We start from the raw sequence: 16352 nt of genomic DNA on the forward strand, positions 1-16352 counted from the left end.
TCATCCTCCACCTCCTCCACCTCTACTCCATCCTCCTCCACCTCCACCTCCTCCACCTCCACTTCATCCTCCACCTCCTCCACCTCCACCTCCACCTCCACCTCCACTTCATCCTCCACCTCCTCCACCTCTACTCCATCCTCCTCCACCTCCACCTACTCCACCTCCACTTCATCCTCCACCTCCTCCACCTCCACGTCCTCCACCTCCACTTCATCCTCCATCACAGCAAAGATACGTTTGATTTAAGTAATAAACGAAGTACAAATACTCTACGAGTTCAAATCCTGCAGAAAGTACAAGCGTCTAAAAGAAAATGGGTTTCAAAAATGTGTCGTTCGTATAGATGAACCCACCGAGTAAAGGCCTTCTGGATCTCATGAGAGAGTTACATTGTTGCATTAAGTAAGGTTTAATAAAGATGAGAAATCATTTTAACACGTTACGTTGTTGCGTTCAATGTTGCGTTACGTTGTTGCGTTGCGTTGTTGCGTTACGTTGTCGCGTTACGTTGTCGCGTTACGTTGTCGCGTTACGTTGTCGCGTTACGTTGTCGCGTTACGTTGTCGCGTTACGTTGTCGCGTTACGTTGTCGCGTTACGTTGTCGCGTTACGTTGTCGCGTTACGTTGTTGCCTTACGTTGTTGCGTTACGTTGTTGCCTTACGTTGTCGCGTTACGTTGTCGCGTTACGTTGTCGCGTTACGTTGTCGCGTTACGTTGTCGCGTTACGTTGTCGCGTTACGTTGTCGCGTTACGTTGTTGCGTTACGTTGTTGCCTTACGTTGTTGCGTTACGTTGTTGCGTTACGTTGTTGCGTTACGTTGTTGAGTTACGTTGTCGCGTTACGTTGTCGCGTTACGTTGTCGCGTTACGTTGTCGAGTTACGTTGTCGCGTTACGTTGTCGCGTTACGTTGTCGCGTTACGTTGTCGCGTTACGTTGTTGCGTTGAATGGTTGCGTTACGTTGTTGCGTTACGTTGTTGCGTTACGTTGTTGCGTTACGTTGTTGCGTTACGTTGTTGCGTTACGTTGTTGCCTTACGTTGTTGCGTTACGTTGTTGCCTTACGTTGTTGAGTTACGTTGTCGCGTTACGTTGTCGCGTTACGTTGTCGCGTTACGTTGTCGCGTTACGTTGTCGCGTTACGTTGTTGCGTTACGTTGTTGCCTTACGTTGTTGCGTTATACTGTTCGGTTCTGTTATGTTACTTTACGTTAAGTTACTTTACGTTATCAGGGTTGTATTTCTGCTGCCCCCAAGTGGCCATCAAATCCATCACTGCAGCTCTCAGTAGACTTGTACAGCAGTAATTGAACTCTCTGGTCATCACAGGCTGCGCTGTAGAAACATACCTCATATCGTTGTAACGTTGCAGTTCGTCAGAATGCTCGCTGGAGATTCAACATGGCAGACGGTTTACTAGCATTCTTTGTCTTTATTAGGTCATGTGTTGAAACATTAATGCAACAGCATGACGTCTGCATGTTCAATTATGTCTAAGAAGATTGTGTTAAGAGCTGGAGGTCGACACCAATATGTTCCTTAGGTTTGTAATCGTCCTACAACAATGACGTGTTGCAGCCGTGTTTCCACTCAACTGACAAACGTTTGAAAAAGTTGCACAAAAAAGAAATAGTTTGATTTGGAACTAATAAACTCAGTCTGGTCAGAATGTGGCGCTGCAGGCAACGTCAGTGTAGTCATCTAACGTCTACGTTTTGTTCTATGATGTTAGCTCGTATTTCATGTTGCAGACCATAATTCTCAAGGTGACTTAAATGTGACTTCAGAATCTTGAGCGTCAACGTTTCCTCCGTAGTTGAGGAAGTTTAATCAAATGTTGCCGTTTCCACACCAATGAAATACTTTAAAATAAAAATATGTCAATTAAAACACAGCTATTTTAATTTTGTACGTAGCCCCGCTAGCTTCCAGTCTTTATGCTAAGCTAGGCTAACCATTTCCTGACTCCAGCTCTGAAGCTAACACAAGGACCTGAGGGCGGAGTCATTTTGACCATCTCACTCCTGGAAAAACAAAGCCAATTTAGCAATTTTCAAAAGAACTTGAATATTTCTTTAAAACAAGAAGAGACACATGTAAATAACTGAAATTAAATAACTTGATTGTGACGACAACTACACGTCAGTTTAAAACATGCCGGGGAACACGAGCCAACCCGAGCGCCGTCGTCTTCGGTTCCCAGTTCGATGCCGCTGCTCTCTCCGGATCAAACCGGCCGTCTCCTCCTCGACTCTCAGATTCCAGCGTATTAATCTTTAACTACTGCCAGATGGACGGGAACCGCGCAGAGGAAGAGAAAAGGGGGCAGAAGCACGGCCTTGTGGGTAAATTTGTTCAGGATGATCGACTGCCCGCTGCCCGGATGACATCACCCGCTCCTGTGCGGGAGGACGAGGTTACAGAGGATGAGGGGGGGTTGTAACCCCGCCCCCCCAATCCTTCAGGGACGTAGGATTTCATAAATCCAGAGGCAGCTGTATTTCACTCATTTGGCCGACGGTTCCACTTTCATTTCAATCCTATTTGTTGACCAGGAATCGAACCCGACCAGAACATTTTATTCTTTGATGGGATGTTTCCAGATACTTCTTAAATACAATCTGTAAAACCTGAACCTCTGACGGAGATGACGATGAAGACGATTTCACTCGAGTAGCTCACTAGCTCCCTATTAGAACATAATAGTTGCATTCAAGTACAAAACATAATTGTTATGAAGAACAATATAATTACTTTTGCAAGTCGTTAGTAAAAAATAATGAATAAATTACCAATAAAGCACGTCTTGGATCTTGATATGAAAAATTAAACCTTTTTCCAAAAGGTTAAATTCCTTCTTTCCTTTCAGACGTGTCACTCAGCTCAGTTTCCTCGCTGCCTTTTAATGGTTCCATTATAATTACGCTGTGTCATCTGAGCTCTTACAGATAACAATGTTTTAATATTTAGTTTTGTTCGTTTTCGTCCTTCGGGACACAAAACGGTTTGATGAATGTTCACCAGGCCAGTTGATTAGTCTGGAGGCTTCTGGCTTTTGTTATTCAACGTCTTCATCGGTCTTCAGCCCCGAATGACTGAATGAAACAGATTCAGAGATCACACAACCTTATGGTGCCATCCATCAATCCACTCATCCATCCATCTATCAATCCATCCACTCATCCATCAATTCATCCATCCACTCATCCATCAATTCATCCATCCACTCATCCATCAATTCATCCATCCACTCATCCATCAATTCATCCATCCACTCATCCATCAATTCATCCATCCATCTATCCATTCATCCATCCATCCACTTATCCATCCATTCATCAATCCATTCATCCATCCATCTATCTATCCATCCATCTATCTATCAATCCATCCATTCATCCATTCATTCATCCATCCATCCATCTATCTATTCATCCATCCATTCATCAATCCATTCATCCATCAATCCATTCATCCACCCATCTACTCATCAATCCATCCATCCACTCATCCATCCATTCATCCATCCATTCATCCATCCATCCACTTATCCATCCATCCATCCGTCCATCCATTCATCCATCCATCTATCTATTCATCCATCCATTCATCAATCCATTCATCCATCAATCCATTCATCCACCCATCTACTCATCAATCCATCCATCCACTCATCCATCCATTCATCCATCCATTCATCCATCCATCCACTTATCCATCCATCCATCCGTCCATCCATTCATCCATCCATCTATCTATTCATCCATCCATTCATCCATCCATTCATCCATCCATTCATCCATCCATCCACTTATCCATCCATCCATCCGTCCATCCATTCATCCATCCATCTATTCATCCATCCATTCATCCATCCATTCATCCATCCACTCATCCATCCATTCATCCATCCATTCATCCATCCATCCACTTATCCATCCATCCATCCGTCCATCCATTCATCCATTCATCAATCCATTCATTCATCCGTCCACTCACCCATCCATCCATTCATCCATCCATCCACTCATCCATCCATTCATCCATCTATCCATCCATCCATCCACTTATCCATCCATCCGTCCATCCATTCATCCATTCATCCATCCATTCATCCATCCATCCACTTATCCATCCATCCATCCGTCCATCCATCCATCCACTCATCCATCAATTCATCCATCCATCCACTTATCCATCCATTCATCAATCCATTCATCCATCCATCTATCTATCCATCCATCTATCTATCAATCCATCCATCCATTCATCCATTCATCAATCCATTCATCCATCCGTCCACTCACCCATCCATCCACTCATCCATCTATCCATCCTTTTTCTATATAACGAGGCCTACAAGCAAATTGATTGGTCGAGACGTTGCTTTTTCCCTTTGTAGATAAGTTTGATCACAAATACGTTTCCAATGAGTTTGTGGAATATAGGATATCGGGAGGAAGTCAAGAGGAAGTCGGGAGGAAGTCGGGAGGAAGTCGGGAGGAAGTCGGGAGGAAGTTGGGAGGAAGTCGGGTCAATGAACACCTTGTTTCACCAGCAGACAGCTGTTCCGGTCCCGAGTGAACTAAATACTTTAGTGAATCTAACCGAGGTCTTTTTGTTGCATTAAAAACAATATTCACACAAATAAAAATATACTATGATAATAAGAAGTGACAAAGACCTTCAAAGACTTTAACCGACGGCACTAACGTCTCTTTTAATGATGTTTGGGATGCATTTAAATGTTTAAGGGTTTAAAGGAGGAAATAGTTTCTAGGAGACACACACATATTAAATTAAAAAGAGTTCAAGACTGAACTTCTCCTCCTTCCAGTAAAAGGTTCTCCCACCCACGACCTGATTATTAACTTCAACAACTCAGTGTTGGCCCCGCCCCCGACTGACAGGAACCTCGTGTGACACCTGTCAGTCAACTCTCCCTGACTGCCAACATTACCACGACAACACGCTCCTGTAGGTACATGCTGTACAACATCAGGAGAATACGACCTCTTCTCACTCAGAAGGCGACACAGGTTCTGGTCCAGGCTCTGGACCAGGCTCTGATCCAGGTCCTGGTCCAGGTCCTGGTCCAGGCTCTGGTCATCTCACGTCTAGACTACTGTAACTCCTCCTTCAGGTCTACCTGCTAATGCCATTCGACCTCTACAGCTCATCCAGAATGCAGCTGCTCGACTGGTCTTCAACCTCCTAAATTTACCCACAATCCTCCGCTCCTCCAATACCTTCACTGGTTACCAGGACATGGTCTAACCTCACATCCAGGACATGGTCTAACCTCACACCCAGGACATGGTCTAACCTCACACCCAGGACATGGTCTAACCTCACACCCAGGACATGGTCTAACCTCACATCCAGGACATGGTCAAACCTCACACCCAGGACATGGTCTAACCTCACATCCAGGACATGGTCTAACCTCACATCCAGGACATGGTCTAACCTCACACCCAGGACATGGTCTAACCTCACACCAAGGACATGGTCTAACCTCACACCCAAGACATGGTCTAACCTCACACCCAGGGCATGGTCTAACCTCACACCCAGGACATGGTCTAACCTCACATCCAGGACATGGTCTAACCTCACACCCAGGACATGGTCTAACCTCACACCCAGGACATGGTCTAACCTCACACCCAGGACATGGTCTAACCTCACACCCCAGCCCGTTCACTTCGCTCGTCTTCTGCCAATCATCTTGTAGCTCCTTCACTTCGAGCTAAACACTCAAAGTCAGTCTGTTTGCTGTGCTGGCTCCTCATTGGTGGAACCAGCTCCCCATTGACATCAGGACAGGAAGTCTCTACAGACTAAAAACACATCTTAGTGACTACACCTTGAATAGGGAAGGTAGAGCCGTAGTAGCACTTTAGTAGCACTTAAATGTCTCTTACCGATAGCACTTTGTAGTTTAACACTTTAGCAGCACTTAAATGTCTCTTACCGATAGCACTTTGTAGTTTAACACTTTAGTAGCACTTAAATGTCTCTTACTGATAGCACTTTGTAGTTTAACACTTTAGTAGCACTTAAATGTCTCTTACCGATAGCTCTTTGTAGTTTAACTTTATTGAAGAAATTGTACTTGCTTGATTCTTGTTGTTCTGAGTTTGGACTCATGGTTTAATGCACTTATTGTAAGTCGCTTTGGATAAAAGCGTCAGCTAAATTACATGTAATGTAATGTTCATTATTCCTTAATATTCTCATCACACGGCCCACTAACTTTGTTTTTTAAGAGCTTTCCTCCGCATCGAATTCTGATTTCAAAAACCGACTTACTGGAAGAAATGTTGAGTTACGTTCTGATTACAAAAGAACAGATTTAAATGTTTAATGTTATAATAATCAATTACTTAAGAGATGGGAAATTAATCGGCAAAAAGTCTGTTTATCATTAAAGTTTTCTCTCATTCTGGCTTCTCAAGTTTGATGAAGCTTTTCTTTCTCACTGTGACTGAACATATTTTGTGTTTTGGACCGTTTGTCGACGTTTCATCACTTATTGATTAATGAAAGTCACGCTCGTTTGCAGCGCCGACTATGAAAATCATTCAAAATTTAATCTAAATTTCAATCAAATAACTGAAAACACTTTAAATGAGATGTAAATATATTTGATGTGTTCAGCAGGATTTATGTTTGATATGCAAATAGAAGCAAAGCCGAGAACAACGAACACACTGGAGCTTCAACGTGATTCAAACACGCGAGCAGAACTCTGGTAATAAAAGCCATGAAGTCATAAACTCCCCTCCCTCTGTCTGCGGAGGTGTTTCTGTGAACCGGCACAAACAAACACAGCTTCCCAGTCCGGTTCCCACACGGGCACAAAACCTCCTGACGGGGCATTTATTAACAGAGGTCAGGAACCTGAGGCCTTGTATGGGAACCAGAGGCGGCCTATCAGATCTGTAGGTATTTCCTGCCAAACAGTGCCGGGCTAATTTTACCTTGTGGGTTCTGCCATTTGTCTCCTTAGTCAAACATGCAGGGACTCTGAAAGCTGCTGAGGACTCTTTGCTTTAATGGGTTCATTCACTTCTCCTTAAATCAAGTGGACCAGAGCAACTTTGACATTGTTCTGAAAGAACCTCCATTTGTACTCACATGAACGAGGAACGGTCGTAGTTCTGAGAACGATTGATTGTAGTCCGTTTGTTCAGCGCCGTCATTCAACATAAACTCTCCCAGCTCACAGAGCCCGCCTCCACCTGTCAGTAGATCACTAACTCCCTGACAGACACCAGGTGAGGCTGGGAAAACCACATCCAGCACCCGGACTAGCAGCACCGGCGCCCCCCAGGGATGTGTGCTCTCCCCACTGCTCTTCTCCCTCTCCAGCCCAGAGGTTGAACAGCTGGTCCTCTGTGTGGTCAGAACAACCTGGATTTGAACCAGCTCAACACTGTGGAGATGACAGTGGACTTCAGGAGGAGCCCCCCAACACTACCCCCCCTCACTATACTCAACAGCGCTGTGTCTTCAGGTTTCTGGGATCCACGATCTCCCAGGACTGGCAATTATGTGATTTTGTCTTTTTCCTGATTAATTCATTTAAATTACAATAAATTATAATTTAATTTAATTAATACATTTGTTTGATCGTAGTTTTTCTTGCCTGACTTTCTATTATTATTACAATCGTTAAATATTTATCCAAATATTGAACCCTAAAATACTGTTTCCCAACCCTGAACATCACATCGTATATCTTTGTACAAAGTTCAGGTTCCAGACTTTCAGCTTCAGCAAGAAAAATAAGATCATTCACTATTTTCAGGTTTTCAAATTTTTTTTTAAACTAAACCCCGGAACTAACAGAAACTCAAATAGGCTATAAATGGTTGATTTCACATGACATGAAATGTTTTTCCTGTGTTCTCATGAATAAATAACTTGTGCCAGTTGGTACGTCTGGTCTCCTGGGTGTCGTGTAATTGAGCAGCTGTAATTGACAGGAAATGGTTTCAGTGTTCATCTACATAAATAACATCCGGAACATCTGGGTGCTGACCTCCTCCACCTCCTCATGCGCTTATATGTAGCTCCACATGTGTACTGGGTTATACCGCGTTGTACCGCGTTGTACCGCGTTATACCGCGTTGTACCGCGTAGTACCGTGTTGTACCGTGTTGTACTGCGTTGTACCGCGTTGTAGTTGTACCGCGTTGTAGTTGTACCGCATTGTACCGTCTGGGCGCTATCACGGTATCACGTTGTACCGTGTTTTACCGTGTTGTATCGCGTTGTAGCTGTACCGCGTTGTACCGCGTTGTACCGCGTTGTATCGTGTTGTAGTTGAACTGCGTTGTACCGCGTTCTAGCGTGTTGTATCGTGTTGTATCGCGTTGTACCGCTTTGTAGTTGTACCGTGTTGTATCGCGTTGTATCGTGTTGTAGTTGTATCGCGTTGTACCGCTTTGTAGTTGTACCGCATTGTACCGTCTGGGCGCTATCACGGTATCACGTTGTACCGCGTTTTACCGTGTTGTATCGCGTTGTAGTTGTACCGCGTTGTAGTTGTACTGCGTTGTAGCTGTACCGCGTTGTATCGCGTTGTATCGTGTTGTAGTTGTACTGCGTTGTACCGTGTTGTACCGCGTTGTAGTTGTACCGCGTTGTAGTTGTACTGCGTTGTAGCTGTACCGCGTTGTAGTTGTACCGCGTTGTACCGTGTTGTATCGCGTTGTATCGTGTTGTAGTTGTACTGCGTTGTACCGTGTTGTACCGTGTTGTAGTTGTACTGCGTTGTAGTTGTACCGTGTTGTAGTTGTACCGCGTTGTACCGCGTTGTACCGTGTTGTAGTTGTACTGCGTTGTACCGCGTTGTACCGTGTTATAGTTGTACTGCGTTGTACCGCGTTGTACCGTGTTGTAGTTGTACTGCGTTGTACCGCGTTGTACCGTGTTGTAGTTGTACCGCGTTGTACCGTGTTGTATCGCGTTGTAGTTGTACTGCGTTGTACCGCGTTGTACCGTGTTGTAGTTGTACTGCGTTGTAGCTGTACCACGTTGTAGTTGTACCGTGTTGTAGTTGTACCGCGTTGTACCGTGTTGTATTGCGTTGTATCGTGTTGTAGTTGTACTGCGTTGTAGCTGTACCACGTTGTAGTTGTACCGCGTTGTAGTTGTACCGCGTTGTAGCTGTACCACGTTGTAGTTGTACCGCGTTGTAGTTGTACCGCGTTGTACCGCGTTGTACCGTGTTGTAGTTGTACTGCGTTGTACCGCGTTGTACCGTGTTATAGTTGTACTGCGTTGTACCGCGTTGTACCGTGTTGTAGTTGTACTGCGTTGTACCGCGTTGTACCGTGTTGTAGTTGTACTGCGTTGTACCGCGTTGTACCGTGTTATAGTTGTACTGCGTTGTACCGTGTTGTACCGCGTTGTAGTTGTACCGCGTTGTAGTTGTACCGCATTGTAGTTGTACCGCGTTGTACCGTGTTGTATCGCGTTGTATCGTGTTGTAGTTGTACTGCGTTGTACCGTGTTGTACCGTGTTGTACCGTGTTGTAGTTGTACTGCGTTGTAGTTGTACCGTGTTGTAGTTGTACCGCGTTGTACCGCGTTGTACCGTGTTGTAGTTGTACTGCGTTGTACCGCGTTGTACCGTGTTATAGTTGTACTGCGTTGTACCGCGTTGTACCGTGTTGTAGTTGTACTGCGTTGTACCGCGTTGTACCGTGTTGTAGTTGTACCGCGTTGTACCGTGTTGTATCGCGTTGTAGTTGTACTGCGTTGTACCGCGTTGTACCGTGTTGTAGTTGTACTGCGTTGTAGCTGTACCACGTTGTAGTTGTACCGTGTTGTAGTTGTACCGCGTTGTACCGTGTTGTATTGCGTTGTATCGTGTTGTAGTTGTACTGCGTTGTAGTTGTACCGCGTTGTAGCTGTACCACGTTGTAGTTGTACCGCGTTGTAGTTGTACTGCGTTGTAGTTGTACCGCGTTGTAGTTGTACCGCGTTGTAGCTGTATCACGTTGTAGCGTGTTGTATCGCGTTGTATCGTGTTATAGTTGTACTGCGTTGTACCGCGTTGTATCGTGTTGTAGTTGTACCGCGTTGTACCGTGTTGTATCGCGTTGTAGTTGTACTGCGTTGTACCGTGTTGTAGTTGTACTGCGTTGTAGCTGTACCACGTTGTAGTTGTACCGTGTTGTAGTTGTACCGCGTTGTACCGTGTTGTATTGCGTTGTATCGTGTTGTAGTTGTACTGCGTTGTAGTTGTACCGCGTTGTAGCTGTACCACGTTGTAGTTGTACCGCGTTGTAGTTGTACCGCGTTGTAGTTGTACCGCGTTGTAGTTGTACCGCGTTGTAGTTGTACCGCGTTGTAGCTGTATCACGTTGTAGTTGTACCGCGTTGTAGCTGTACCACGTTGTAGTTGTACCACGTTGTAGTTGTACCGCGTTGTAGTTGTACCGCGTTGTAGTTGTACCGCGTTGTAGTTGTACCGCGTTGTAGCTGTACCACGTTGTAGTTGTACCGCGTTGTAGTTGTACCGCGTTGTAGTTGTACCGCGTTGTAGTTGTACCGCGTTGTAGCTGTATCACGTTGTAGCGTGTTGTATCGCGTTGTATCGTGTTATAGTTGTACTGCGTTGTACCGCGTTGTATCGTGTTGTATCGTGTTATAGTTGTACTGCGTTGTACCGCGTTGTATCGTGTTGTAGTTGTACCGTGTTGTATCGTGTTGTATCGTGTTGTATCGCGTTGTATCGTGTTGTAGTTGTATCGTGTTGTATCGCGTTGTATCGTGTTGTAGTTGTACCGCGTTGTACCGTCTGGGCGCTATCACGGTATCACTTTGTACCGTGTTTTACCGTGTTGTATCGTGTTATAGTTGTACTGCGTTGTACCGCGTTGTATCGTGTTGTAGTTGTACCGTGTTGTATCGTGTTGTATCGTGTTGTATCGCGTTGTATCGTGTTATAGTTGTACTGCGTTGTACCGCGTTGTATCGTCTGGGCGCTATCACGGTATCACGTTGTACTGCGTTGTACCGCGTTGTATCGTGTTGTATCGTGTTGTATCGTGTTATAGTTGTACTGCGTTGTACCGCGTTGTATCGTGTTGTATCGTGTTATAGTTGTACTGCGTTGTACCGCGTTGTATCGTGTTGTATCGTGTTGTAGTTGTACCGCGTTGTACCATCTGGGCGCTATCACGGTATCACGTTGTACTGCGTTGTACCGCGTTGTACCGCGTTGTACCGCGTTGTACTGTAAAAGAAAAAACACAAATACATTTCTGCATTTCTATGTGGATTCTTCGATTTGTTTGTCGATCGCACTCATTATAAATGTTTCCACAGAGATAAGCCACGCGAGGCGCAAATGAAGCAAATGTGATTGGTTGAAAATGAGGGAGACATCTGATTGATGTTGAAAAAAACGTGGAGCGATACACAAACAAATAGAAGAATCCACATAGAAATGCAGAAACGTATTCGGGATTTTTCTTTTACATTTATATAAATCGTAATTTATTTGTGCATTGGAATGTATTTGTGAATCCTTGTGTTTGCATTTGTGAGTCTCTCTGTGTGCGCAATTATTGAGACTGACCCCATAGTTTGAGATACATACATACACACATGTGTATATATATATATATATATATATATATATATATATATATATATACATATGAAGGAGCATATATGTGACAGGAATAAAAAAACGCACTGAAACTGCTTCCCGTGTTCAGAGGTTTTAATATTAATAACTGTGCAGGTTGCTCCTCTAACCGTCCTGCTAATGTGCCGCATCATGCCGACCCGACCCCCCCCCCCCCCTCCCCCTCCCCCCCCCCCCCCCCCTCCCCCCCTCTGCCTCCGTCTGGCCCCAGGACGCATCGATCCGGATCAGATTTCTGCAGAGAGCTGAAGAGACCAGAAACCATGAAAGAGCGCCGAATGTCTGCAGCGAGAGAGAGAGAGAGAGTGTGTGTGTGTGTGTGAGTGTGTGAGAGTGTGTGTGTGTGAGAGTGTGTGTGTGTGTGTGTGTGTGTGAGAGTGTGTGTGTGTGTGTGTGTGTGTGTGTGTGTGAGTGTGTGTGTGTGTGAGTGTGTGTGTGTGTGTGTGTGAGTGTGTGTGTGTGTGTGTCTGTGTGTGTGTGAGTGTGTGTGTGTGTGTGTGTGAGTGTGTGTGTGTGTGTGTCTGTGTGTGTGTGAGTGTGTGTGTGTGTGTCTGTGTGAGTGTGTGTGTGAGTGTGTGTGTGTGTAGATAACGAGCTGTATTACACAACATGTCCCTCTATAAAGATAAAGAGAAACAAACTGATTATTTCTAAACTTCAGCTTTTCAGGAACTGAAGAAACTTTTTTATTTTATTTATTTAAAACAGATTTTATCTTTACGTCTCATTCTAGAACAAAATGTCTGTTTCTGCTGAAACAGGAGGAGGAGGAGGAGGAGGAAGAGGAGGAGGAGAAGGAGGAGGAGGAGGAAGAAGAAGAGGAGAAGGAGGAGGAGGTGGAGGAGGAGGAAGAAGAAGAGGAGAAGGAGGAGGAGGTGGAGGAGGAGGAGGAGGAGGAGGAAGAAGAAGAGGAGAAGGAGAAGGAGAAGGAGGAGGAGGTGGAGGTGGAGGAGGAGGAAGAGGAGGAGAAGGAGAAAGAGGAAGAGGAGGAGGAGGAGGAGGAAGAAGAAGAGGTGAAGGAGAAGGAGGAGGAGGAGGAGGAGGAGCAGAAGTCGTCAGAGATCAAAATGAAGAACCAAACTAAAACTTTAACGTATTAAACGTGTAAACACTAAACTGCTGAAGGTGAATATTGATCACATGATAAGAAGAGTTATGACCACACACTCGTATAGTTATGTGGGTCGGAGGTCACGGAGGATTTCAAACCCAACCGTGTTCTCCGGGTAGAGAACGTAGAACACCTGAAACCTGCGACTTCACTTCAAATCCTCAACCGCTCACTTCCAACCGGGGACACGCCGACGCCCCGCGAGTCCCTCGGCGACCTGAGGCACTCAAACGGTTCTAGACCTGATCCACCGCAAGGTCGCCTACACACCTGAGACCTTTCAACTGGTTGCAATCTGCAATCTCACCCCTAGATGGCGCCTTACTGGCCCTCCGATGGGAGGTGACGTATCTCGGAGGTTAACGCCGGCCCGACCACGTGGTCCGGGTCTCGGCCACCCGGACCACGTGGTCTCGCGGAGGCCTCTCGCGGCTCCGACTCACCTCGGCCGTTGTTCTGGACGTCGGAGAGGATGTGTGAGTAGTTGAGGGGCAGCTTGTTCTCGTCGAACACGCTGTCCACGGTGGTGATGTTGACGCTCTTCAGCTCCGTGAACAGACCCTCCACGGCGAAGTAGCACGGCCGGTCGTCCAGCTTGTTGTCGCTGAACATCAGCATGGCGTGCTCCCGCCAGCCGAAGTGCTCGCAGATGCGCAGGGCGAACCTCCCCAGCTTCTTGTGGGTGGGGCCCGTGTTGGTGATGGACGGGTAGATGCCGCCGTAGAAGGCGACGGCCGGGGCGCCCGCCGTTACCATGGGGACGTCCCAGTGGGTGGTGAAGAGGCCCACGGGGGACGAGGTGTAGGAGCAGCCGGGCCCGATGAAGGCCCACGGGTCGTAGGCCAGCTTCAGGTCCACGGCCATGAGCGGCGCGATGGACTCGGAGCAGATGCCGTCCTTGTCCTCGCTGTTCTTGAAGACGTAGGCCAGGTGGTGGTCGGGCAGCAAGGCGGGGTCGGCGTTGACGGCGTCGACGGCCCGCCGCAGGGCGGGGCCGATGCGAGGCCACGCCCACGGGTAGTCCGTGTTGCTGCGCGGCAGGATGACGGCCAGCGTGATGTTCTGGAGCGCCCGGTGGGTTTGGCGCCTCGCGCCGCGGTGGCGGAGAGACCGGTCGGCGGCGGCGGCCCGAGGGTCCAGCAGGACCAGCAGGACCAGCAGGAGAGCTGCGACCCCCGTCCAGCCGGCCATCCTCCAGCCCAGCACTTCCACCGCCAGCTGAATAATTTACAGCCCGTTAGCTGTAGACACACACACACACACACACACACACACACATTAACACAACATGTTCTTCCTCTTATAATAATAATAATAATCCTTCGGTCACGGGGGTCAAGCGGAGGCTTCATTCTCACACCTGATGCAACACTCACTCAGCTCATTACTCAGAAGGTGATGAGATACTTAAATATATATAAATATATATAAATATATATTTATATATATTAACGGTATTTGAGCTGCAGACTTTAAAGCCATCAAGACATTTTTACTTTATTAATCGCCGTCAACACGTTTCTGTTCTCAGAAGTACATTTAGAAGTACTACTTAAGATACCACTCATTTGTACTCTGATGGCTGATGTACTCATGAACATTTACTGCGCTGACCAGCTGGTGAAAATATAATGCAGTTTATTACATTATTGTTTTTTAAACCCGGAGCTGCATTCAAATACTGCTGCAACAATAAATGATGAATTATTGAACAGTTTGAGCAGAGCCCGATCAATAGTTCACTTTTCAGGACAATTTTAGTACAATATTAGTTTCTTTTGACATAAATACTATTATTATTTATGATATATTATATATATATATATATATGTATATATATATAACTTTGTACAGTTAGAAAATATACATACAGAAACAGCCTGTTAAATAGACGTAGTATTTTTGTTATAGTTGTTGTAAGTGAACAATGTGCTTCATTGTCATCAGTAATTGTGTTATTTATATATTATATTAATAATTGTATCCACAATAACATTCAATGTGTCCGACCCCGGGCGCACTAATAACCCTCCATACTTCTTGCTGCTTGAAAGCATCGATCTCCGGACGGCAACATGCAAGGGTCAAACCTCTCAAATGTCAAATTCAATACATGCCATGAAAACGATATTATTGGTGTGTGTTTGTGTGTGTCCGTGTGTGTGTGTGTGTGTGTGTGTGGGGGGGGGGGGGGGGGGGGGACTCTTTGTCAGTTTTTTTGGGTTATTTTAGGGGTGAAAGCAAACATGCGGCAACAATAAAATCCGGGGTTCTTTTTCTTTTCCTTTTGTTGTAAAACATTATTTATTTATTAATATATATATATATATATATATATATATATATATATATATGTATATATATATATATATATATATATATATATATATATATAACTGTGCACAGATTTTCAGATTATAAAATAATATAAATTGAAATGAATAAATATATATTTATATTCATATATATTATTTTATAATAATAAATGAATAATGTTTTACAACAAAAGGAACAAGAAAAAGAAAAACAACCCAGAATTTAATTAATTGAAGAAAGAAAACAAAATGATATATATATGTCAGTCTTTCAGAGAAAGTGAGCTTCGGGTGAAAAGTCTCGTTTTAAAGTTGTTTTTAAATAGTTATTAAAACATAATGAATAAATTCTCCGTCGTTGTGAAACTCACGTTGACCGTCCGGTGGCTCCGCGCGCGGCTCACAACAGGTGAACTCCCGGTGACACCGTGACCGTCCTCATCGTCCAGCCGCGGAGGCACGCGACACTCGATCCGGTTCAGGGCGGATCCTGCAGCTCAAACAGGGGAATATTATATAGATATAGATAAAGATATATATCTATAGAATATTAATATCTCTAATCCACGCGCACGTCAATGACAATGTGGAGTCCTTGGTGCTGCTGGTGGACTGACTGGTTTGACTGGGCGGAGAGAGAGGAGGGGAGGAGGGAGGAGGAAGAGGGAGGAGGGAGGACGGAGGAGGAAGAGGGAGGAGGGAGGACGGAGGAGGAAGAGGGAGGAAGGAGGAGGGAGGAGGAAGAGGGAGGAGGGAAGAGGGAGGAGGGAGGAGGAAGGAGGAAGAGGGAGGAGGGAGGAGGAAGGAGGAAGAGGGAGGACGGAGGACGGAGGAGGGAGGAGGAAGAGGGAGGAGGGGAGGAGGGAGGAGGGAGGAGGAAGAGGGAGGAGGGAGGACGGAGGAGGACGAGAGAGGAGGGGAGGAGGGAGGAGGAAGAGGGAGGAGGGAGGACGGAGGAGGAAGAGGGAGGAGGGGAGGAGGGAGGAGGGAGGAGGAAGAGGGAGGAGGGAGGACGGAGGAGGACGAGAGAGGAGGGGAGGAGGGAGGAGGAAGAGGGAGGAGGGAGGACGGAGGAGGAAGAGGGAGGAGGGAGGACGGAGGAGGAAGAGGGAGGAGGGGAGGAGGGGAGGAGGGAGGAGGAAGAGGGAGGAGGGAGGACGGAGGAGGACGAGAGAGGAGGGGAGGAGGGAGGAGGAAGAGGGAGGAGGGAGGACGGAGGACGGAGGAGGGAGGAGGGGAGGAGGGGA

General features: G+C 46.1%; 1 protein-coding gene across 2 annotated transcripts in view; it reads right to left on the reverse strand.

Annotated features, from left to right (window-relative positions):
- npr1b (natriuretic peptide receptor 1b) overlaps positions 1 to 15703 on the reverse strand; it is a 56039-nt gene extending 40336 nt beyond the window's left edge. The window contains exons 1-2 of one of the 2 annotated variants that reach the window (XM_034554454.1): positions 15477 to 15703; positions 13234 to 14031 (exon numbers count right to left, since the gene is read on the reverse strand). In XM_034554454.1, coding sequence (XP_034410345.1) covers positions 13234 to 13981 — 748 coding nt within the window. In that variant the 5' untranslated portion in view covers positions 13982 to 14031; positions 15477 to 15703. Of the gene's footprint in view, positions 1 to 13233; positions 14032 to 15476 lie in introns of those variants that run through there. The other variant, XM_034554455.1, reaches the window with a different exon arrangement.
- Between the last annotated feature and the right edge of the window lie 649 nt (positions 15704 to 16352).

The sequence above is a fragment of the Cyclopterus lumpus genome, chromosome 16, assembly GCF_009769545.1.
Source record: "Cyclopterus lumpus isolate fCycLum1 chromosome 16, fCycLum1.pri, whole genome shotgun sequence".
NCBI classification, from domain to species: domain Eukaryota; kingdom Metazoa; phylum Chordata; class Actinopteri; order Perciformes; family Cyclopteridae; genus Cyclopterus; species Cyclopterus lumpus.